The following is a 27,549-nucleotide window of genomic DNA, read 5'->3' as shown; positions in this document are numbered from 1 at the left end:
AAAGGGCTGGAGGCTAAATTCCCCATATACGTCTGATTTTCTATTAAATGAACATGCTTTTAAAGGCTTTTACGTTGTAAAAAAATAATAACAGCTATGTAGACTAATAGTGTGACTAATAGTAAACTAATACTGTGGCATTATTGTCACAGCAAATTATTTTTATAAATGGAATGCACCGTCAATTTGGCTCGACAGCATCTTGCAAATGACAACAACTACCATATAAAACATAACGATAAACAAATTTAATAAATTACCAGAAATAATTTAATGATACTGAGAACAAAGACTGCAATATTTAGCTATGCCACAGTGGTGCATCACAAGCATATTATGTTTAACTTTAAAACCATTCACAACACCATAAAGAGGCTGAATACAATTGCTTTACATGCTAAATTAGTCATAACACCCACACGGCAGTTTTACAGCTCACAGCCACTAGAATCAGCACCATTTTTTACGGTATCTGACAGAAAATCTGCAGTGATCTGTTAAACATATGGCCAGCGCTTATCTGTCCAAAGAGCACAACATTAGCGCTTATAGCACTTAACACAGAGGGATCAGCAGTGCTGTAGTTATACATCATTTAAGCCAATGAGGTCTGAAGTGATCTGCCATTAAGAGCCTTGCCTGTCTTATACGGTCCAGTAAAGTTTTCATAGCTTAATCACCACAAATGAACTCTCACCTCTTTTCTGTCAAATTCATCCGCCAGGAACCCCAGCCAACCTGAAGTGTGAACTGATTCAGGAGCATTTAACATTTACATAGATTCACGTTCTCGACAAATGCTAACTTACTCAAGGGACTTACAATACTGTGCACAAATCACCTTAATGACAAGTTACTGGCTCAAATCACACCACTGGCCATCCTCCAAAAAAAAAAAAAACACTGAACGGGAAGATTTAGCATGTGCATGGATAGGAAGAAAAAAGAACAAGCAGCCTTAAAGTCTGTATGAAATCAAAATTCACAATGTTAATTATTTTGCAAATTGTTTAATTGGGTAAGCAATAAACCCTGCAAATTAATCCACTGCAAAATAAATAAAATAAAATATATATAAATTCTTCAATTTCTTCAATTAAAGCCTGACCATTTGATTCTGCTTTTGAAGTGGCATTCTTTCTCTGTTGATGTCAGTTTTCTTAACCACGTCCATATTCTTAACCAAGCTGTTACCGTTAGTTTGCTAAAAAGGAATGATGTTGAAAAAGAATGCTCTGCTCATACTAAATCCTATATTTGAAAAAACATCAGGCGAAGCAGTGGCACAGTATGTAGTGTTGTCGCCTCATAGCAAGAAGGTCGCTGGTTCGAGCCTCGGCTCCGTTGGCGTTTCTGTGTGGAGTTTGCATGTTCTCCCTGCATTCGCATGGGTTTCTTCCGGGTGCTCCGTTTCCCCCACAGTCCAAAGACATGCAGTACAGGTGAACTAGGTAGGCTAAATTGACCGTAGTTTATGAGTGTGTGTGAATGTGTGTGTGGATTTTTCCCAGAGATGGGTTGCGGCTGAAAGGGCATCTGCTGCGTAAAAACTTGCTGGATGAGTTGGCGGTTCATTCCACTGTGGCAACCCCGGATTTAATAAAGGGACTAAGCTGACAAGAAAATGAATGAATGAATGAATGAAAAAACATCAAAATACTGTACTGAGTCAAAAAAGTCTTAGCAACCTTTGTTTCATGCAGACTTGGCGCAAGGGTGTATATATATATATATATATATATATATATATATATATATATATATATATATATATATATATATATATATATATATATATATATATTGTAATGGCTAAAAATAAACTGCACACAATTTAAATTATTCTTTGTAATTGTTTGAAACTAAATGAAGAAATAATGAAATGAATTACATGAGAACTTATTGATTCAATGAGATTTTAGCTCTTCATATGAGCGACTCTCTCTCTCTCTCTAGTGAGTACTGTGCGCCTCCATCTCTGCAGGTGGTGGTAATATGCTATTTCGCATACCCACCAATAAAACAGCATAAGAAGTCACTGCACATGCTTAGCTTAACAGACTGAACCTTTGGATTTGTGGTGGTACCTGGTGGTATTGGAGTTGTGGTGTTCCACATATAAAGTAACATCTATGATCGTATTGTAAATGTGTTTTTGTATATTTCATGTAAAGTATTTGTGTATTATACTTACAAGTACACTGTACGCATGTAATATGCAGTTACAAACTTCTATCTTGGAAGTAACTACTATGTAACAACATTGTAATTATTATGAAACAACATTGTAATTAAATTGTAATTACATCTATGATCATATTGAAAATGCATTTTATGAATTTTTCATGTATAGTATTTGTGTATTATAGTTATATATATATACTGTACGCATATAATATGTAATTATATTGTGATGACATTGTAATTACATCCAAGATTTACAAACATGTTTTTATTAGGGTTGGGCATCTAAGCTATAATGCCGATCCGATACGCATCTCGATACAAAGAATACGATCCGATATATTAGCGATACATTTGTGACATATTGCGATGCAACACGATACGATTCACACCCATATCACGATACGATGCAATATTTCAGCACTAACTAATTAGATCAAGTTTATGAGATGATGTGAAAGAGGATGCTGTGCCATTGAATGAGTTTGATTATTTATAAACCAAGCAAAACCAAGACTTTTTTTTACAAACTGGCTCTTCTCTCAGAGCCAGAGTGTCAGTTTACAGTAGAGGGCCATTTTAGAACATATAGCACATATTATTTAAGTATTTTCAAGATAAACAGAATGTATAAGTGCAATATATATTAAAAAATATGTATATATTTGCACTCTTTCAACATAAATAAATTTAGCATTGCACAACAAGAATTGTGATTTAACTTTTCAACTATGAAACCAAGTTTTACAAAGATATATTTTGCCACTGATTATTCAAAACTTAAGGTTGTGAACTAGCAGTGTTATGCTGCTTTGAAACATCACTGTCACTGTAAACAACAGGCTAATAAAAATATAACAAACCAGCAATCTTCTTGCTGTGAGGTGGTCAAACTACCCACTGTGCCACCGAATTATTTTTATCATTATTATTATTAATATTATTATTATTATAATTAAATAAAAATTAACAGGAGGAGGTGTTTAAAACCTTCGTTCTCCGTGACACTAGGCTGAATATCTTTGCAGATGAACAATGCAATAGCATTCGTTATTGGCGTAGAGCGAGCAGAACTGTTGCGCACGGAAAAAAAAACTTGCAATGCTTTTCTCACCACTTTTGGAACTGGTTGAAGCAGTGCGAAAGCCGGGGATGCAGAAACACTGGAAGATGCTTCCACAACAACACCGTGGCGCCGCTTCAAGTGAGATATCAGATTAGTCGTACTGCCCGCGTATTTTACAGATGCGCGGCACATTTCGCAAATTGCATCTGTCCTGTCATGTCGTCCATCCTTAAATCCATAATGTTGCTTGCCATACTTTAGATTTAAAACTCAGTGGGGAATAAAATGTTTGTTTTGCTTCTCGCGCTTTCTGAGGGCGCACCACTAGCTTCATCCGCACACCTGATACACTGAGTTGTAGTGTGTGCACATCCGCAAATCCGTTGCTAAGGCTTACTTTATGTAGGTCGATTAAATTATGCGCCAAAAACAGGTTGACAACACTTGTTAATAAATAAAAAATACATTCTATATTAAAAATATAAGCTGTATCTCGGAAAAATCGATGCATCTCGCAAAAACCGATGCATCTCGATTTGCTTCCAAAATTTCATTCATCCTCTGCTGCTTAACCGATGCACTCGCATCGTGCACGCGCATGACCGCGTATCGATGCATATCGGTTAATCTTCCCATCCCTAGTTTTTATATTTCCTGTACAGGTTTTGTGTATTTATACGTAAATATACGCAGTACATATGTAATTACAAACTTTTATTTTGATGTTATTACTGCCATTGTTTTGTAATCATATATAATAACATTGTAACTACTATGTAATTGTTATAACATTGTAATTACATCTATGATCGTATTGTAAATGTATTTTTGTATATTTTGTGTACAGTATTTGTGTATTATACATTTACAGAAATACATTGTGCGCATGTAATATTTAATTATAAACTTCTATCTCGGATAATTACTATGTCATTACATTGTAATTAGATTGGGATTACATTGTAACTACATCCAAGATTTACAAACATGTTTGGATATTTTCTGTACTGGTTTTGTGTATTTATACGTAACTATTCGCAGAACATATGTAATTATATATTTTTTATGTTATTACTGTTATTACATCATAATCACATGTAATAACATTGTCTTTACTGTGTAACAACATTGTCATTACATTGTAATAAAATTGAAGTAACATTGTAACTACATTGTTATAACTTTGTAATTACATCTATGATCGTATTGTAAATATTTTTGTATATTTCATGTACAGTATTGTATTATACTTATACACAAATACCTGGAACTCAAGTAATCTGTAATTAAAAACTTCTATCTCGACTGTAATTACTATCTCAACTGTAATTACTATGTCGTTGTGACAACATTTTTCGATTTTATTACTGTCTTGAGTTTTGATGTTATTACTGTCATTACACTATAATTACCATGTAATAACATTGTAATTACATTGCTATAACATTGAAATTACATCTATGATCGCATTGTAAATGTGTTTTGTATTTTTCGTGTACAGTATTTGTGTTTTATAGTTATATACATACACACTGTACGCACATAATATGTAATTACAAACTTCTACCTCGGATGTAATAACTTTCTGATAACATTGTAATTATTACGTAATACCATTGTAATTACATCTATGACAGTACTGTAAATGTGTTTTTGTATATTTCATGTACAGTACAGTATCGTCCGCTTAGAATTTTTGTCAAAATTGAGCTATTCAAATATTCATATTTAATGACAACTTTTTTACATTTTGATGTTTTTGTATAAGCTGTTTACATTTTAAGACTTTTTATTAAAAAAAAAAAAAAAAGGTTATTTATACAAAGTTGAATAGCTTGGCTTTATAAGGTTCTTTCTGTGAGCCAGTCAGCATTTCGATTGCAGGCACGAGAGTCAATCAGGATCAGCTTTCTTTGTCATTTCGCTGGATTTTTCTGTTGATAGTGGGAAAGACCAAAACAACAACAACAACAAAAATCAGAGTCGACTAAATTATGCCACACCACACAAAATTGAGAAGAAACCTGAAACTGAAAAAGTGTGTAAATGTGATGATTTAGAAGCTTTTTTGACATTGAGATAAAATGTAAAATGTTACATTGTTGAAAAAGAAACTAATTGTATATATTAAATCTGAAATATTTGTATTATTTTATATATAGTCAGTAAAACCGTTCTCACGGTTTATTAAACTCATTTGGTCATTGTCTGTTTTCTTTTAAAGTATTTAACTTTGATATTAAGCCTTGAACGATAAAATATTAAATTTAATTTATGGGGCACTTAATTCAATAAATATAATTCAATAATTCGTATAAAGTATATAATTCATATTCATTACATGAAATTAACAGCTGCACTGGACAAAATATTTAGCACAGCCTTGTATAGTTAATTTGAACAAGAAAAAAACATTCATCCTACAACATTAAATAGTTGTTATAGGAAGCAGAAAAATGTAAAATATTATAATAAATAAATAAATTCTCAAACATCAACATAGTTACAAGACCATTTTTTATTAAATTAATAAGCAGACTGAGTGTATTTCTTAAAAAGTAAGGTTTCAAATAATGATCTGCCAGATAGAACCTTCTAATTCCAAGCCGAATATGACTTTTTAGAATTAGAAGGTTCTATCTGCATTTGCCTTGTTTTTTTTACTCCAGTTTGCTAACTGAAGATAATTTAATAATTTACATTTAAGTTCTCTGTCATGTCATGTTGCATAAACTTTGAAGCTCAACTTCTTAAAATCATTTAGAACACAGATAGAATCTTATAATTCTAAGGCAACGAGATGCTTACTTACTCAAGAGACTAAAGATATGGTAGACAAATCACCTTAATGGCAAGTTATTGACTCAAACCACACCAGGCCATTTTCCAAAAAAAAAAAAAAAAAAAAAAAAAAAAAAAAAACGAAACCAAAAACAAACAAACAAACAAAAAACAGCACAGGAAGATACAGAGTGTGCATAGAGAAGAAGAAAGAGGAAGGGCCGGATGGTAAAAACAGCTCTTGTGGAGTGACTGCTGTAAATGAAAAGTCCTGCTGGGTTGAAGCTTTGATAGCTAGCAAAATTACAGCATTCAGGATCAAACGCAGCACGCTATGTCCACTCTGATACACTGGCAAGCCTGGAACAAAGTCTGTCCCAAAATAGGGCACCAAAAAAAAAAAAAAAAAAAAAAAAAGAGAGAGAGAGACACCTACAGTAGCATCAAATAAACATAGTTTGAGTCTTTTGGATTAATCTAGAACCAGCCCTCCTTTTGTCCTTTATTCACTGCTTCTTTTTAATACATTTTTACACTTGACCAATTATATTAATCCTTATTTAATATGCGATAACCTAAGAAAACAACTGTTAAGCAACAGTTTTAGGTGATTTTCACATAAATTCCAACAAACTGCACGGTTGTCATCATTGCATCATCTAAGTTAACGTTAAAGTGACAAAACTGATCCACTGGATTTATTAACTCTATTAAGGTATGTGGTTGCAAACAGTTTGTATTGGCTGAATAAAAAAAAAATGTTGAACATTACTAAAAGTCTGACCCAAAATAGGCTGCCAAAAAGACACCTAACTATAAAAAAACAGAGGACGATTCTGTTGGCTTACTCCAGCACAAGCACTTCTGTCTCATTTCTCTGTTGTTGGCCACTGCTCATACTTCATTCTTTATGCTTGACCAAATGGGCTAATGCTAATTTAATATGTGATCAGTGATAACCTGAGAGACTGCAGCAAACTGTGTGACCATACAACATAATGTGATTATACAGCGGGTTCCAAAAGACTAAGACCACTGGTGGAAATGCTTCTGCTTTACATTATCGATTGACAAATTATGCTTTCAGCTTAAGAATTGCAAAACTGGAAGTTATTTCAAATATAACTTGATGTAAAATCATATTTCTAGTTTTGTGTGCAAATGCAAATGAAAAAAAAAACATATATACACAGCAATTTTGTGTTTTTTTGCTTGTAATCTAATGTCAAATTTGATATGAATTAGTAAACGTACACTACATTATATATTGTAAATTTGGTTTTAAATCTGGAAAACATATTAAGTTGCAAAGTTTGAGTTATAGTTACAAAATGCAAAACATTGTTTCATCATACCTTTTATTTGAGATCCACAAAACGATTTCCTTCTGCATGCAACGTGACATAACATCTGCTACAGAAACACATAATGTAACGTTGCCTTTAAGCTAGTAAAAATACAAAAACATTGCAACCCAGGCTTATTAATGATCCTTACCCATGTATACACTTCTGGACAGTGCGAATCACACTCCATTTTGTAACTATGCCACAGCCTTATCATCCTGCAGCCCAAGACCAGTTACCCACTGAAGTTAAGCATGGCTGAGCCTGTCAGTACTTGGATGGGTGTCCACATAGGAAAGATAGGTTGCTGTTGGAAGTGGTGTTAGAGAGGCCAGCAGGGGGCGCTCAACCTGCAGTCTGTATGAGTCCTAATGCCCCAGTAATGTGAAGGGGACACTATACTGTCGTTGAGCACCATCTTTTGGATGAGACGTTAAACCGAGGTCCTGACTCTCTGTTGTCATTTAAGATCCCATGGCACTTCTCGTAAAAAGTAGGGGTGTAACTCCGGTGTGCTAGCCACATTACATTACATTACATTTTTGTGCAGATTTTTTGTTTTGGTTTTGGTTTGTGCGAATCCACCAGAGGCCGCTGTGTATATTTTTTCAGATCTCAAATTTCTCCTGCAAGTCCCATTCGCGCCTGATGTTCTAGTATAAATCCACCAGAGGCCGATGTCGACTGACTGACTGACCGACTGCCTGGACTCAAGCCCCGTTGTCGCGATCAACTTCTTTCTCCTTCTCAATTTCACTGACGTACATGACAAGCAACTGGGCAAACTGGTAAAAGAAGGAAACTGTTCAAATAGAGGTAAACAGTCAGCTGGTAGCGTGAAAATAAACAGAAGCCATCTGCGGCATCATACCGCCCCGTAGTGTTCACTTTGTAGACAAAATGCTGCCATACCTAGCTCTGACTACATAATTCGCACTCTCCAGAAATGTATACTAGGGTACAACCTTTAGTTATGAAACAATATTTGTTTTAAAGAGCCCCTATTATACGTTTTTGATAAACCCATAAAATAAAAACCTTTTTAGATAAAACTATTGATACTTTAGCGAAATATTTGACTCAGAGTCGAATAAACAAATCGAGTTGAGTTCGGATCTTTTGTTTGATTGCATCATTGTTGATATGGTACATCACCAAATATGTACTTCCAGTCTTGGTAAAATGTGCACACTCTTTCCCTCCACACACTAGCAGAGGCGCAGGGGATCACAGGACTTATCATGATGCGAAGATGACTATCACTGACAGATAGAGATTTGGATGCGGGGAATAAAGCGTTAAAGTTCCCGGCTGCTATTTCATAGTCGTGGCGGGCTTTTCTCTCTGTCTCGTGCTAATTGCAGTCGACCAATCGCAACAGACTGGGCCTTCGGACCAATCACCGCAGATTAACATCACACTAAGGAGAACAAATAACAAATATTTGGGAACAAATAAATCACTGAACGATTCATATGGGAGTCGCTGGAATAATTAGATAAAAATAAATGCACGCATACAAATGCAACCTTGCACGCATATCAGCATGTTGTTAGAGTTCCCTAAAACCAAAATGTGACCTTTTTTAATGCTAAATAGAAGCTCTTACAAATTCACCAAAAAACCTTCTATTATGTACAGCAGTATTTGTTGTACGATTACAAAAACTTTAAAAAAAAATCGATGTTATTTATTGTTATGTAATACAGCATTGTATTTCATGACATAAAAATTTCAAACTTAACTGCATGATTAAAATTATTATTTTTTTAATTCAATTCGAAACGTTACATTCAGAATATCAACACTGTCTTCATTTACTGTATTTCACATTCAACAGGTGCAAAAGCACAAAATCTCAAACAATTTACACAAATTTGACAAACATAGTGTCAAATAAATGGTGTATAAAATCAGCATCACCACCGTGGCACAGACGTGTGGCCCAAGGGGACAAAAATGTGATCTGAATGTCAACACATGAATACCAATGTCTCATTTTAATATATTCAGCAGGGGTCTCAGACTCCACATGGCACATCTGTCTGCTGTGCTCCAGGGTTTGAGGTCTGGTCTCCCTCCCTCATCTCTGTCTTCCCATGAACCCCTGTGTCATTCCGGTTCAAAGACCTTTACTGAAGTGGCTCCTGAAGCTCTCTCATCTGCATTACTCTCTGTACTACAAACGGCACCATTCATATTCATGAGAGGAAATTAGAGGAAAACCTCTTTTACGCTCACCTTTTTTGTCCTACAAGTGTGGATTTCTCTTTGGTGACTGACTTAAATAAATAAAGTTAATTTGCAGGCAGTATTTCAAGGTCTCGGAGTAAACATATGGACTAGAGTAAACAACAGCTCTTGTTTGCAGAAAAGGTACTTGACTTACAAGAAGCAAAAATCACTTAAGACTGTTTACATGATCAGTTTTTACATGAAACATCACTTGATGTCAAGTACAATAAGTTGTGTGAAAAGGGAAATTGGCAATATGCTGTGAAAAGACATTTCTCATTAATAATAAATAAAGTTGTAAGCCACAGTCCAGATTCATAGCAGATTTATCTTTTCTATCTAAGCCAGATTTGAAACTCCACCATTGCATTATATGAGTGAAATGTGATAATAAAGTGAGTACAGGCTCATCTTGTGTTTATTTATATTACTCCAGGCCAAACTGTCACGAAAATGAGTGATACAAACATTACAGAGCTTTTATATATCACAAATATCCAAGCTGAGGATGAGCTGGACAGAAACACAAGCATGAATGCTCTCTCACCATCTGAAATTGATATGTTCTGCATTTGTCTGCATACAGAAGACATGAATCTAATTGTACATGAAAAATAGGTTAATTTCATGAAACCCGTGATGAGTTTGTCTGGGTAATTTTCTGCATCAAAAGAAAAAAGGAATAGCAAGTTGAAGCAGATTTCTTGTGTCAGACTGTATGAGGGGGAAAACATTGAAAGGTTTTATTTTGTGGGCTTCTGCATAAGCTAAATGTAGTCAGTCAGTCAGTCAGTCAGTCAGTCAGTCTTTAATTTCCCAAAGGCAATTTGGTTGCAGCACAGAAGCATTTCACACAAAAGCACATTATACAATACAAATTCTACCCTAAATTTAAAAACTTAACAGTTGGGGGATTGAATGAAAGTTTAAACCGATTTGTTTTACTAATAGGTTTTCTGTATCGAATACCAGAAGGGAGAAGATGAAACTTGTGGTGCATAGGATGGGAATCATCTGACAGAATACTCTGAGCTTTCCTCAAAACTTGTCTATGGTATAACTGAGCCATAGTCATCTGTTTTCTCCCTGTTATTTTTCCTCCTAGGTTCCCAATTTTCTCCAAACAACTCAGATTTTTTTCTTAGAGAATTGAACAAACAAAGCAAAGAAAAAGATAACAGTGACTGAATGTATGAACTGTAAAACATGGACATGTGTGATTTATCTATCTTAAAAGATCTTCATTTTTTGTAAACAGTATAGTCATTGCCCCTTCTTACACAACAGATTAGTATAAACAGAAAATTTATTATCTAAAACAGTTCCCAAATACCTATACCGAACAACACTCTCAACACCCACTTCATTAATACTAGTTTGCTTACCTTTAATCAGTCTCCTCTTATGATTAAAATCAATAGTCATCTCTTTAGTCTTAAGAGCATTCACTTGTAAGAAAGCCTCCTGACACCAGATGAAAAAATAGTCAATTACAGGACCGTGCGTGGAGTCTTCCTTATTTGAAAAGCTAACAATTACAGAATCGTCAGCAAATTTTAAAATGTACCTATTGCTAAAAATACTCCTGCAACTATTTGTGTACAAAATAAATAATACAGGAGAAAGGACACAACCTTGAGGTGACCCTGTAGATCAGGGGTCACCAATCTTAGTCCTGGAGGGCCGGTGTCCCTGCAGGGTTTAGCTCCAACTTGCATCAACACACCTGCCTGGGTGTTTCAAGTATACCTAGCAAGTCTTTGATTAGCTAGTTCAGGTGTGTTTGATTAGGGTTGGAGCTAAAATCTGCAGGACACCGGCCCTCCAGGAACAAGTTTGGTGATCCCTGCTGTAGATGATACCAACCATTTAGAGAAACAATTATTTACCTTAACCCTCTGTGTCTAAAAGAACAAGAAAGTCTAAAATCCTACCTACAAGCATTCGATCCAATTCAAATTCATTAATAAGTTTCTCAACCAAAATATGTGGCTGAATGGTATTGAATGCAGACGAAAAGTCAATAAAAAGTAACTCGGCTAATATTTTAGGCTTATCAAGATGCTTAAGAACTAAGTGCGGCAGAGTCCCTACTGCATCCTCCACCCCTCTCTTAGGCCTATACGCAAACTGAAAGGGATCTAGAACACTTGTTTCGCGTTATTTCCCTCTTAACTATCTTTTCAAAACTTTTCAAAACTAAAGATGTAAGTGCCACAGGTCTGAAGTCCTCTATCTTCTGTGGCTTCTGTTTTTTGGCACAGGAATTCCTATAGACTGCTTCCACAGTGCAGGTACCTTTTGTTGTTGAAAACATAAAACAAAAATTTCATAAAATATGGGTCCCAACTGCTCAGCACATTCCTTAAGCAATCTACCTCCTATTTTAACCGGCCCCGGTGCCTTCCCTATTTTACTCTGTTTAAAACTCATAATCACATCTTTCACATCACAAAAGATGCTATCGTACTCTCTGCCCATTCTGCATTCATTTGTCATCCTCTCTATTTCTTGTTTAAAATCATGACTATCAAATCTTGAATAAAAATTATTAAAATTTTCATAAAAAATGTGTCTGATGTGAATTCATTAAAACTAATTTTATTTGTTTTCCTACTATCCTGTCCTGTAATTAAATGCATGCCATCCCAGGCAGAACCCACATTTCCCATTTTCAATTTCTCTTTAAGTTTTCCCTTATACATTGCTTTCCCACTTAACTTCTTTTTTTTACTCTATGACACTCAACAATATCTCCCTCTTTAAAGGCCCTATTACGTTTTGACCTAAAAGTCTTAAGTGGTTTTGTAACCCATGATTTGTTATTTGGAAATTTCCTAAAGGATTTCACAGGAATAATCATTTCCTCACAAAACGTCACATAACTGCAAACTGCATCTGTTACTTCATCAACGTCCAAACCAGAGTCCATAAAAACAGACCAATCTGTACATTCCATACATCCTTTTAAATGCAGCGCAGCATCTTCCGACCAGTCTTTAATCTTATTACTTAAGCCTTTTCACGTTTAAAAGCTGTTCTATACATAGGAACCAATAGAATCATATTATGGTCTGAGGTTTCTAGAGGTGGCGTATTAAAAGATTTGTATGCTCCTTTAATCTGCCCATAACACAAGTCCAAAATTTTATCCTTTCGCGTTGGGCAAGTGACCATACAGGTTGAAGTGTCCCAGCGATTTCTCCAATCTTATTAAAACCTCCAAGGATAAAACTATGTGCATCAGGAGACACAGACTGTAGTTTGTACAAAACGCATTCCATCTCCTTTGCCGCATTATCCTCATTTGCACAAGGGTGGATGTAAACAACTGTGGCAACTCACACGGCAAATACTGAGGTCGCAATGCCACAGACAACAGCTCAATGTCTTCCGTGCATATGCTCTCCTTGACAGAGACAGAATTGACATTGCACCAGTTCTCACGAACATACAGACATACCCCACCTCTTTTGGTTTTACCGGTTTCACTTGGATCTCGGTCCATTCGAACAGGCACTGCAAAGTAGTCCAGCCTTAACCCCGAATTTAAGTCCTCCTCGCACAGCCAAATCTCTGTGAGAGCCAGCAAACAAACATTCCTGAAATCATGCTGGAACTTCATCAAAGCTTGAAGCTCGTCCGTTTTTTCAGTAAGGACTGCACATTAGCCAAAATGATTGTAGGAAGAGGGATTTTTGAAGAGTTTAAGTTTTTCAGTCTGTGACGAACACCTCAATTCCGTCCTCTTTTCCGAACTTTAAATGTTGAAACCTTTTGTCTGAGGCCATTTCCTCTTTGCTTAAAAGGTGAAAAATTTCCGGAGTTAAAATAAAATTCCCCAGTTTGCTTCCCGTTAAGTGGCTCGTACAATTGTAAAAGAAACTTTTTGGGACAACTTCATTGTTTTATGCTCAATCCATTAAGTTTAACCGGTTTGTGTTGGGACAACAGGATGTCTGGAACACAATTCAACATTGTAATGAGTAGGATGAGATCAACAGTGTAAATGAAAGATACCTGTGTGTCATCTACTCATCACAAACCAATGAGCTGCCGCAACTGTTTGAGTAATCTGAATTTATCAGGTTTGAAAGTTTTGGGTACAGAACAGCTATGCAGGAATGTTTGTCGAGATACCAGGCAGAATGGATATTTTCTGACAGAATCCAGTGTCTATGTTGGATATTTTTTATCTGGCTGGGAAAAAAGTAGCATATCAAAGTTTTTGCCATCTAAACAACTCCTTATTCTGTAGTCTCTTTCTCACACACAGACACAAAACACCATCATAAACACTCCTCCTCCCTTTAGACCATTAGATATGGACAAACCATTTTTTAAACAACAATAACAGCAGCACAATGACCTTTCCTCACAGACAGAGGACAGAGAGCATGCAAAGTCCTCATTTCATCATCCCAAAGCAGCGAAAAAACTCGCGACCCACTGCATCATACGCGGACAAGACAAAAGCACAGCCGGCTTCTCAAAACAAACAAAATGTCAGCATTATAAATATTCAGCGAGGTGTATTATAGCTGATGTAAACGTTTAAACTTTCATTACACAAGGCCTCATCTATGACCCAAGCAGTCATTTATAAGATGTGACTATGAATATTTATGCCCGTTGCTCACTTTGGAAGGCGAGTTGCGGCTGATTATGAATTATGAAGACATTAAGGAGTGATGCTTAGTCAGTTGAGTATGCACGGTAAACTTGTTTCAAGCTGCATTATTCATTACCTGTGTGAGAGTAATATATTCCTCTGACTGCAGCTGTGGAAGAAAAGCCACATATAATATAATAGAATATAATAGAATATATCACATCAGCGGTGTTGAGAGTGCGCAGAACTGGGAAACAGCTTGTCACAATGTTATATGTCGGCTGTAAGACTATTAAAATAGATACATGATAAAACTGAATTTAACATATCATTTCCATGATGTAGAAAATATAGATGCAATGTCACAGCTTTATATGTTAGCTGAAAACCAATTAAAATAGCATTTCAAATATAATTTACATGATGCAGAAAAAATAGACAGATAGTAATGGCATGGATTTTCTGATGAATGTTTGCTCAGGAATACCTATGGCGTAACATATCAATTCTTATGTTTTTATGATTATTAATACAGTAGAATGTTTAGGGGACCCTAGGTTATATGATGGTTTTAGTGTCATCCCACTTTAGAGTGGTCTCACTCTCTCACACACTTTGTCCTAAACCACTGTATGCTTAGTGGTTGGCCAGCGGGCTGCAGGAATTACATGTATTACTAAGCCACACTTACATGCTATTTCAGACCCAATATTTAAAGTAGCAGGGTAAACAATATAGAGAGCACGTCACAGATTATCATTGTTCAAAAAAGAACCAAAGTGAATATAAAACCATCTTCACCTCAGTAAAGTAGGCTAGGTGGAATAGCACCATTTACTGATGTTTTGTTGTTAAACTAAAAAAAATCTACATTATCGATGCTGTAAAAGGTCTCTTATGAAACTTAAAATAGTCACATCAATCGTTCACCATAAGATTTCATTGGCTAAAGAACGCTTGGTGGATTTAACCCATTTGTAATACAACAAAATGTACATAAGTGCTGTGTGACAAAAAATAGTTTTAAAACATGACATTTCCTGTCTAAAAGAAATACTTCGGCCATTGTGTCACCCTTCCTCCACCGTGGTAAAGCAACTCCAAAATTAATTCAAGATTTTAAGAGATTAGATTGAGCATTTGATTGTAGCGCAGTCACTCGTGTCCAGTTGACTGTGGCCTGCAACTGTGAACACGCATCAACGGATTTATGTGTGGATCTTAGCCCAGGGGTGTCTAAACTCAGTCCTGGAGGTTTGGTGTACAGGAGAGTTTAGCTCCAACCTTAATCAAAAACACCTAAACCACCTAATCAAGAAACCCGGAGGAAACCCACGGCAACACAGAGCAAACGTGCAAACTCCACAACGAAATGCCCCTGACCCAGTCGGGGCTCGAACCAGCAACCGTCTTGTTGTGAGGTGGTTGTGCTACCCACTGCGCCTCTGTGCTGCTGTCCATAATCCTATGTAATAATATTAAAATTATAGCCCTAAGTGTTGTTTTTGTTGGAATACATTTTTTGTTAAATTGTGCAAGTTACACACTCACCAGCAACTTTTTCAATTCCACCTTACTAGTACCAGGTTGGACTCCCTTTTGCCTTCAGAATTGCCTTAATCTCTTGTGGCATAGATTTGACAAGGTACTGGAAATATTCTTCAGAGATTTTAATTCATATTGACATGATAGGCTGCACATCCATGATGCGACTCTTCCGTTCCACCACATCCCAAGGGTGCTCTACTGGATTGAGATCTGGTGACTGTGGAGGCCATTTAAGTACTGTCAACTCATTGTCATGTTCAAGAAAACCAGTCTGAGATGATTCCTACTTTATGACAGGATAACATGTCATAAAGTGCAAATCAGTGTCATCCTGTTGAAAGTAGCCATCAGAAGAGTCTCAGTCTCCTGTTCTTAGCTGACAGGGGTGGCACCCAGTGTGGTCTTCTGCTGCTGTAGCCCATCCGCCTTAAGGCTGGACATGTTATGCATTTGGAGCTCTTCTGAATACCTAAGTTTTAACAAGTGGTTATTTGAGTTACTGTTGCCTTTCTATCAGCTCGAACAAGTCTGGCCATTCTCCTCTGACATCTGGCATCAATAAGGCATTTACGCCCACAAAACTACTGCTCACAGGGTATTGTCTTTTTCGGACCATTCTCTGTAAACCCTTGAGATGATAGATGGTAGATCAGCAGTTTCTAAAATATTCAGATGAGCCCGTCTGGCACCAACAACCATGCCATATTCAAAATCACAAAAATCACCCTTCTTTCTCATACTGATGATCGGTTAAAACTGCAGCAGATCGTCTTGAACATGTTTACGTGCCTTATGCATTGAGTTGTTGCCATGTGATTGGCTAATTAGACATTTCCGTTAACAAGCAGTTGTACAGGTGTACCTAATAAAGTGGCCGGTGAGTGTATTTTTAACTATGGTTTTTACAAAAATGTAATTCAACCAAAGAGATTTAAGTAAAAATATAGAAACATTATATATAATACACACGTGCACACAGACTTTGAGAAACAAAATGCATTTCATTGGTTGTTACAGTACATACCTTATATACAGTATAAATATTCAAAGATGATTCCTTGGATTTACTCAATTTGTTTATGTTAAGTGGTTGTAAACAATTTAATTGTGTTGAATTTAAACAAACAAATTAAGTTAAACATTATTCAATTTAATTTGTTTGTTTAAATTCAACACAAATAAATTGTTTGCAACAGTTCTGCATGCAACACTTTTTTTCAGTGTACACTTTGTTGGTGAACTGTCCTTTTAAGATGAAATTGCAGCTCAGCTTCAACTGACCGAAGACAAATACTCCACTTCATCCAGCTCTCGTTTTGTCCTCAGTTTCCTCTTACTGTCTGACAGAGCGGGAAACTGCTCCAAACAATTCAGTCTGTGTCACGACGACAATTAATCAATACAAACTCTCTGCTAATCCATGTTATTTAATTCTTCCCTTAGCGGTTTACTCAGTCTGTTTGTGTGCCTCTCCATGTTCGTCAGAGGCAGAACAAACACTTTATTTTCTGCTGGATGTTTTGACTCAAGAACAGTAGGAATACAAAGCAAGATGCGTCAATAATCAATCACGCATTTATTAATTAGAGCTGCGGATTGTAATCATTCAGCATTGGTCAACTGTGGTTAGGGATCAGTCACTGACCACACCAGTCATTATAGTAATGATATGAATGATGATTTGGTAATATGAAGTGGGCTTTGGACGGCAGGACTCACCTCTTTCTCTCCGCAGATATTACTGATGATGGAGTTGGATGCCGGGCTGGCAGAGGGGCCCAGGACCGCCACCACCCCCTTGGACATGATCTGGCACACTGTCAATAGATAAGGGAAAGACCAACTGTCATTTATTACAGACACAGAGCAGAAGGAAAGCAAGATGTCAGTCTGCCAAAAGAAAAGCTCCCGCTGCCCCATTTTCAGTGAAGTAGATTGTTTGCAGTGTAAGTCTAAAATACACAGAGAAAGCAAAGAGCAGAGTCTGTCTGCATACACACTTGTGTCAATGGCTATTGCTGACGCTGGGGCTTTAAAATCAAAAATTAAATTAAAGTAAAGTAACAGCTAATCATTGCTTTGAAAATGCACAAAAAGGATAACTAAGTCTTTATGACTAAGATAATAATAATATAATAACATAATGTTTATAGTGATGTCAGCATGCAGCATACCTATTATGGTAATTACAATAATTGCATAATTGCTAGGTACTGACATCAAACCTTCTCCTAAACCTAACCTTAGCTCTGGTAGTACATTGTAAGTGCACATAAATACACTGACCATAAATGCAGACACTGCAGACACAGGCAAAAATACAATGCAACAACAACAACAGCAACAACAAAAATAACAATAATAATAATAACAACGGTGATGCTGATGATAATGATAATGATGATGATGATAATATGGCTAAAAAGACGATGATGCAGATGACGACAATGAAACAAACAAACAAACTAATCAATTAATAAAGTTTTAATTAAATCAATCAACAAGCATCAATGACAACCTAAATGATTGTGGTTAACAACAACAACAATGATACCAAAGATTAATAATAATAATAATAATAATAATAATAATAATAATAATAATAATAATAATAATAATATTTTAATAAATGAACAAAATTTATATTTGTTATAATATATAATTATTATTGATTTATAATAATATTAATAATCAGGGTTTTACATTAACACCCGCCAACCCGCCAAATGCGGGTAGATTTCAGCTCTGGCGGGTTAGACAGACACATACACTAGCCACTTTGACTTGTTGGAAATCATTTTTAAATTGTAGTTTTCTTAAAAGCAGGGTTCGACAATAAGCATGGCCCAATATTCCTGCAAATTTAAAGAATCGAGAAGCAGGACGACTGCCAAAAATAATTGTTCGTGCAAGCAAAATGGTGAATACAGAATGAGAGCATGATCACTCGCGCTAACAGCTGATGTGATGTGCGATGTTAAAAAGCATGCGCGCTCCCGTTTACTTGCGCAAAGCAACGGTGCCTAGAGGAAGCGCAACGGGTGCGATTGGTTCCCTTTGAAATAGACTGCACAAAGAGCAATATCGTGCACCCACAGTCCTGCTGATTTCAAGAGCTCAAGATTTTAAAAAATACACATATTCTTTTGTAAGCAGCAGCGGTCACTGCTTTCATTTTAATTATTCTTAGAAGAGATTATTAACAGGTCTAACATTAACCGTGTGCACGGTGTGTTTCACCTGCTTTCTTTTGCTTACAGTTATTTTTGTTAATATGGTTTGATCATTTTTACAATAACATTGCAATAATGGGAGATTACTGCCAGTTTATGTGTAAATAGTCATTTAGCATGTCAAAGTCAAATTTAAGCAAAATATATTTTTCCAACAAGAAAATTGTGGCTAGTGAAAATGGCGAGTGGCTAGTAATGTTGGAAATCTACTAGCCACAGTGGCTGGTGATAAAAAAAAGTGTCAGCCCTGATAATAATAATAATAATAATAATAATAATAATAATAATAATAATAATAATAGTGGTGGCACAGTGGGTAGCAAAATTGCCTCACAGCAAGAATGTTGCTGATTCGAGCCCCGGCTGGGTCAGTTGGCATTTCTGTGTAGAGTTTGCATATTCTCCCCGTATTCGTGTGGGTTTCCCCCAGAGTCCAAAGACATGCACTTATGCACATGCATACTAATGTATGTGAGTGTGTGGGTGTTTCCCAGTGTTGGAATGGGGCTGGAAGGACATCCGCTGCATGTGTAAAACATGTGCTTGATAAGTTGGCGGTTCATTCCGCTGTGGCGACCCCTGATTAATAAAGGGACTAAGCCGAAAAGAAAATTAATGAATAAATTAATCATGGGGCATCACAGTGATGCAGTGGGATGGCCTCACAGCAAAAGGGGTTGCTGGATCAAGCCCCGGCTGGGTCAGTTGGCATAGGGAGGAGGAACTTTGACATCACCTTATCAGCTAATCGGCTGCTAGCATAAAACTGCTTCCCTTGATAAAATCCCTGTAAGATTTTCCCATAAGCTTTTTGAAGATTGCAAAAAATCTCCTAATCTCCATAGCTCTGTCTTAAAAACTGTTCATTTTGTTCAATCTTTATTGCAAGAATTGAAAAGCTAACATTAGGCCATAAACAGACTACAGTGCCTTCGATGCACTCGCCTGTGAATAAAAAAAACTATTAATTACACTACAAAAAAAATTAACAAACAAACATATTAATAAATATCACATATTAATAAAACATTAATATAAAACATATTAATAAAAAAATAATAATTACACTCAAACAAACAAACTAATAAATAGCATTTTAAATAAATCAATCAACAAATATCAATAATACCTAAATGGTTATTGTTAACAACAACAACAACAACAACAACAACAACAACAACAACAACAACAACAACAACAACGATACTACTATTAATAATTTTATTTGAATAAATGAACAAAATCTATATTTTTTAAAAATATTATTTATTAGTTTTTAATACTACTACTACTACTACTACTACTACTACTACTAATAATGATAATAATAATAATAATTTTATTTTTATTATTGTTATTGTTAATAATAATAATAAAATAATAATAATAAACAAACACACACACACACACACACACACACACACACACACACACACACACACACACACACATAAAGCATTCATGTAATCTGCTTCCACTTATCTACAACATAATAATAGTTTTTCAGTTTAGATGCAGCTCACACACAGATGTACTCCATTATAACCGAGGGCTGCTTTGGAACGACCTTCAATAGAGAAGGCTGATTTTTTGGAGTCCAGATGGTGCAGTTACTGCATTTACCAGCAGGGGCTAATGGACCATGCTAATCAGCCAAAACCTGACCCTCACTATCCACTCAATATGTTCTCAAATTACTACCAAAACTCAAATCATTCTTTTCAAACAAGTTTTAAAGAGCTCACTATAATCACAATCTAGCCTAGCAGAGGCTTAGCGCTGTTATTAATCTGCTCCTTTTCAGGCTCTCACACAAAATTACATTTTATTATTAACTGACCTTTGAATGAAGGCTGTCCTGAAATTATATTTTGCGATTAGGAGCAGGAGGAGAAGCAAGAGCAAGATTTGTTTCTCAGTCTCCAGCACACGCACAGGCCATCCCTCTTCACTCTATTACATATGTGCTTATAATTCCTCTGTTATCGCTATGATAGTGTGGCCAGGTGTATGAAAAATCTGCACGTCATTTTTTTTTTTCTGCCACATATTTTTTTTTCCTTTGAAAATAATATAACCGATATCACACTCTATTCTAAGGTAAAATTCTCTATTTAAAAAAAAAACCCATTAACTATGATTTTTGCCTCACTTAACTACTAATATGCTGCCTATTAAAAGTTATTAATACTTCAGTATTATCAGGAATGCAGAATAAGACCATGCAAATTATGGAATTATGGCTTCTAAAAAGCAGACAACATATTAAAATAGTAGGTAATTAGTAACTAGTTAATAGTAAGAAGTGCTACTTAATCTAAAAGCCCTTGGAGAAGAAAGCGTAATATTGAACTACAACTGATCAAATCATTACAAAACAGGTGACACCTAAAGTCCATCTCTCTCTTTTGTATGTTGTGGTGCTGCATTTATTTGATAGTATCTAGAGTTTGCTTTGCTGTGGCCTTTTCTGGGTTAATTATTGTGATATCCCGATTGCAACAGAGAAATCTTCATAGACTGATGGCATTTCACGCCATTCAGCCTTAAAATGTGAGCAAAACCACCTGTTTTTTCATCACTTTAGACAATACGCTAGAGAATCATTCAAATGCTAGCTCTAAAGTGACGTTTGTGAAGTAGCAACAATTTCTGCTGTTCAGCTGCAGATGTGAATGAATGCCAGAAGAAAGTTGTTCCCTGTACAAAAGGATTTTTAGACTCTTCTTGTTTGTTGCTCTTTTTATAGACGATTATGCCGTAGAACTGTTGTATAAATGCAACTGTATAAATGCAATATCAAACTTATAGCAGTGTGATATGGCTCTATATTGTCACTGGTGGGACAAAAAGACACTCGTGTCTATATAAATAAAATATTTCTGAAGCTATTATGGGGCAACACGGTGGCTCAGTGGTTAACACTGTCGCCTCACAGCAAGAAGGTTGCTGGTTCCAATTGGCATTTCTATGTGGAGTTTGCATGGTTTTCCAATGTTGGCATGCGTTTCCTCTAGAGTGCTCTGGTTTCCCCCACAATACAAAGACATGCAGTATAGGTAAATCGGATGAACTAAACTGACGATAGTGTATAAGTGTGTTTGTGAATATGAGAGTTTCCCAGGCATCCACTCTGTAAAAACATATGCTGAAACAGTTGGCGATTCACTCCACTGTAGCAACCCATGATATATAAGGTACTAAGCTGAAATAAAATGAATGAATGAATGAATGAATGAATGAACGCTAAAATAACATTTTTTATTATATATATAAAATGTACAACTTTTTTTGGTAAAACTTTAGACTAAATACTTCTTACTATTAATGTTGTGTTCTCAAAAGTTTATATTTGATTTAGACACCAGAACAACATTTATTAATTAAGCACACTCAATATTAAACGACAACAACAATAATACATATCAAAGCACAATATGTTGACTTTGCCATCCTTGTCATGTAATACACAGCCTTCCAATCCATGCACTGTTGTCTTACATGCACGCATCATAAGGCATGTAGCTATTAACCTCAGCATGTACTATGAGTCATGAGTGTCAGGCAATGCACAGTTATGACTGACTAGAGTCAAATCTTGGAACATGACCCTCCTGCACGGCTGATCTGAAGAAGGACAATGAATCCAACTGGACTGAGAAACCACTATGGATTGCAGTTAGCTTCAGATCACAAACATTGGTATGCAGACCACACACACAAACACGAACATGATGTAAGATGGGACTATAGTAGGGCAGGTAGCAAGGATTTGCCATTTCTTCCTACCTGGGAGTTTCACTGGTCCATTTCTAATTCAATTCCTGTATACTGCAAGCCATTACAATGCTGAATTAGACCGAACAGGGTTAGGCGACTTACCGAATAGAGAGAGAAAGAAGCAGCTGTTTATATCTATCAGGAGGGCTATTTTAGGGAAACCAGAAGAGGCTTTTCATCCTGAGTCTCAACAGCCCTGATTGTTTAAATTACAGCTCGTCTTTTCCTGATTTTAGTGCCGCCTACTTTCATTGACAACAATGAACCTCAGTCATGTTTAATATCCTTCAGTGAGTGAGCAGCTCTATTTTGTTCTGCTCAACCGTATTTGATTTTAGATTTCGGAAGGAAGGTCTTATTAAATTTAGAGCCAAGAGTAAAAAAGGGACAAAGAGATTGACAGGCAGCTGTTAAAGTCGAAACACTTGTTTGAAACCCATTGACTGTCTGCTTGAAATCTTTAAGGAATACCAAAGTTTATTTTTTTGGGAGCTTATTGAACATCTGGGATTCAAAATGGAAGATATATATGGAATTATACATTAACAATTAATGTGCTTTAGGTGATCTAGGGCTGGATGTAACACCAAGTAAAACATGTTCATGGATCAACATCTATTCGACTCTGGACTAATATTCCAATCAGCCAAACAGAAGGGAAAGTAACAGTTTAAATTAACTTTAGGCTTAAAGTAGTGGTTATCTTTCACTACACAATAAAAAATGATCTGTTTATTTACAGCTTCCATATTTTGTGTTTCAACATTTTTTTACGGTTGTGAATTGGCATTATGGGACCTTAATCTCTGCGCTTAAGACTTTTGATGTTGAAAATTCGAACAAAGTGATGTTTATTGAGATTTTAGTAGATTAAAATAATATAATGTATAAAAAACAATATGGAGAGAAATAAATTTGTAAAGTAATAGTACAAGGTTTTTGTACTGTAATATACAACACCAACCCAGACAATATATCACTTTAAACTACTAAAAATGTTAATAAAAGTGTTTAATTTTTTTATATTTTTCAAGGCTACAAGTTGTTGGAAGAAAGATGAAGGTCCTATAACGCAATCCAAAAGCATAAATAAAGGGGAGGAAATAAATAAAAACATGAATCACAAAATACGGAAAATTGTTATTTTATGGATATTTTTTTACAGTGTAGACCATTGTTATCCGACTATCAATCCTTTTTGTTTTTGTGAATAATTTACAGCTAGGTTTAGGCGTTGAGATTAGGTATGGATTATACTTTCAAACAGAAATAATGATCGCACCCTACATGGCAAATCACACCCACCTTTAAAGTCAGTTATCAAAATGTTAATAACTCTACAATAAGTCCAAACGCAAGACTGATTACTTATTGGCCAAAGTAGGCCATAAAACAGAGTCTGAAGCCCTTTAATGGGCACTTTAAAAAAACTATTTCTTTGGCTAAATTGCAGCTCATTAAAACAGTGTTTCCCCGACCCTGTTCTTGGAGGCACATCAACAGTACATATTTTGGATGTCTCCCTTATCTGACCCATTAACTTCAGGTTTTGGAGTGTCTTCTTATGCTGTGTTCACACCAGATGCAGAACGCGCAGAAAATAGCACTATTCGTAAGTAAATAGACGCGTGAACATTTTGAGTTTACTCACTTCATTCGCGTGTCATATCCACTTCATATGTGTGTCAAATTCACTTCACAACAGATGCGAACTTGTGTGATGGGCAGGGATTCTGTCTGCCCGGTGACTCTAGCTTTGTTGCTAAATGGCTAACATGGATTTTATGTGCTTTATGAAGGCTGAAAAACAGTGACGATTCATTCGGCGCTGTGTCTGAGTCCACTAGACCCTTTCAGAGGTGCACCCAGCTCCGTGAGTACATAAACTCCTCCAGAAACTTAACCTGGATAATGGAAGCTTTCAGCGATGCTTCCGACTGAGCTGAGCCCAGTTTGATCAACTGTTGTCCTGATTGGTTGACGTGGCGTGAATGTCTGCTGAAGATCGGTTCATTTGCGTGAATCTGTTCATTCGCGTGAATCGGATCATTCGCGCCGCCTCATTCACGTGTATCGCACCACAGGATTTCAATTCATGTCTTTGCATGTGTGAATGCAGCATTACATTCTAATGAGTTGATTCAGGTGTGTTTCATTAGGGAGAGGTTAAAAATGTGTACTGTTTGTGTGCCATAAGAAATAGAATTGGGAAACACTGCATTAGAAATATGTGCCTCAGCACACATTTTTGGCAAAATGTAAAATACGTTGCTCTGTGTACATTCTGTTGCACATTTCAAATGACAAATCTACAAGAGGACGCTTTCTACATATTTGTCAATCTGAAAAACATTATTTAGGGTACATTTTGACCAAACTTAATCTTGCCTAAACGCTTCACTAAACACAATTGATATTGTTTTCTAAAGCAAGCAAATGTGAAAAGTGCACTGCAACCACATAAGGTGCGTTCCAAATTGCATACTTATGAACTATCCTACGCCATTTTGTAGTATAAATAGTGTAAGTAGTGCATTTACTCTGAAAACTCTAAAAATAATAAGTGTACTTTAATTACCCCAATGATATTCTCATTCAATTGGTAAAATGAAGTGTGGAATGTTGGATACTTTACACATTCAACAACCGCAGCTTTGCTCACAATGCGGAAGGGGCAGACTATCGGGCGCATATGTTATTTATTATGGAAATTATGGATTATATTAAAGAAAAATTCTCCTACGAGAGAGATTATACCACCTCCTGATGGTTAATGTGCATGGTTATACTCATGGCAGGTAATATTTGGTAGTTTGGTCATTTATTTCACTGATTTGGCAACTGTCAAACGTCATTAGGGAAACGGTTTGAATTTCCACTTTTACTTACTAAAAAATCATTAGTGTTCCATTTGGGAAGACACCACATACATATATTATGCTGTTGAGTGTGTAAGTACATAAGTACATAAATGCATAGTGTATAGTGTGCCATTTGGAATGAAGTTTTAGTTTTACCTTGACTTTACATGGTTTTTATCTAATATGAACCATGCACTCTGCATCACAAGTACAGCAATGTACAAAGTAAGCTACTGAGGAAACTTTTCAATGAAGATGTTTATATAGAGATAGATAGGTGAGGCAAATGTATTCGATTATAAATCATAGACATCATTAGGTTGAACATAAAATCTACAGTAAATACAGTATCATTACTGTTAAAAGGAACAAATGTTGTTGGCTTCATATATAAGTTTTTGCAGTTTCACAAACATATAGGCTGAAACACATATTCCCATTGAGCCCGTGTTGTTAATTTGTTCTCATAATAAATGAATACATGAATTAATGGGTGAATGGATGACTTAAAATGGTCAATGAGTAGTCACACTCCATACTGTTCTAGGTCAGTAATCAAATAATTAAATTTGTGGGAAAGAGCACGTTAATAATTAATAACAGAAGTGTTCAGAAAACCCTCTCTGGCCTTTGAGAGTGACTTGCCCATAATTAAAGAAACAAAAATTGCTCCAATAAATGCCTGACTCAGAGGACACCAGAATGTGACAGCACACTTCATTCTCTGACGTGTGAAAACCTGTTAATTTAATTGCCATCACATAATGGTGCCTTTCTTTACCCCCACATACATCATCTGCTAGCAGTCAAGAACATATTGAAAGATGAAACTGACAGACACACTAATTACACATGTATACAGACCTCTTTTTTGTGTGTGTCACGGCACTCAATTACAAAAGCTGAAAGTGTGAAGACAAAACCATTCATTTCCTTCATACGATTTAAAAGATAACCCAATATCAAAAATGTGCTTTCAGGTGAAGAGAAATAAAGAGTTGTTTTTGCTGTTTGAATAAGTATTCAGTGCATGTTTTGCAGGAGAAATGCCCTCCCGAGGACACAATTATCTCACTATTTGGCTCTATCGGTGAATCACTATAATACCCACAACCTCTGAACAAACCCCTCACGGTTAAGTGACCATTATTCAGGTTGTGAAACTAAAAGACAGCTGTGAAAATTAAAACTAAAGAGCCTAGCAAAAATGTTCAAACCTAAGTAAAACAAATTTAAGCTGTAGGAAGCAGGAATGTGGTTCCTACCATACTAATTAGTCACCGTCATGCTGTTTTAGACCTGTACAACTTACTTTTGCAAACAAATTTATTCTTGTGGGTCCAAACTAGTATTGTGCCAATAAATGTATTGATGGCAGTCAAAGATAATGCCAATAGCTATTATCTTTAATGACATACAGTTAAAGTCAGAATTTTAAGCCCCCCATTTATTTTTCCCCAATTTCTGTTTAACAAAGACAAGTTCTTTTTAACACATTTCTAAACATAATAGTTTTAATAACTCATTTCTAATAACAATTTATTTTATCGTTGACATGCTGACAGTAAATAATATTTTACTAGATATTTATCAAGGCACTTCTATTCAGCTTAAATAGACATTTAAAAGCTTAACAAGGCAAATTAGGTTAACTAGGCAGGTTAGGGTAATTAGGCAAGTTATTGTATAACAATGGTTTGTTCTGTAGACTATTAAAAAATTAGCTTAAAGGGGCTAATAATTTTGACCCTTAAATGTTTAAAACAAAATTAAAAACAGCTTTTACTCTAGTCGAATTAAAACAAATAAAACTTTCTCCAGAAGAAAAAAAACATTATCAGAGATACTGTGAAAATTTCCTTGCTCTGTTAAACATCATTTGGAAAATATTTAAAAAAAAGAA

General features: G+C 35.7%; 1 protein-coding gene across 6 annotated transcripts in view; it reads right to left on the bottom strand.

Annotated features, from left to right (window-relative positions):
* grik4 (glutamate receptor, ionotropic, kainate 4) overlaps positions 1 to 27,549 on the bottom strand; it is a 647,123-nt gene that overhangs the window by 226,305 nt on the left and 393,269 nt on the right. For all 6 annotated transcript variants that reach the window (XM_087284137.1, XM_087284133.1, XM_087284134.1 and 3 more), the window contains one exon: positions 17,492 to 17,589. In XM_087284137.1, the coding sequence (XP_087140263.1) occupies positions 17,492 to 17,589 (98 nt within the window). The remainder of the gene's footprint in view (positions 1 to 17,491; positions 17,590 to 27,549) is intronic.

The sequence above is a fragment of the Danio rerio genome, chromosome 15, assembly GCF_052040795.2.
Source record: "Danio rerio strain M-AB ecotype USA chromosome 15, GRCz13ab, whole genome shotgun sequence".
NCBI classification, from domain to species: domain Eukaryota; kingdom Metazoa; phylum Chordata; class Actinopteri; order Cypriniformes; family Danionidae; genus Danio; species Danio rerio.
This window is presented reverse-complemented; position numbering and strand designations above follow the sequence as displayed.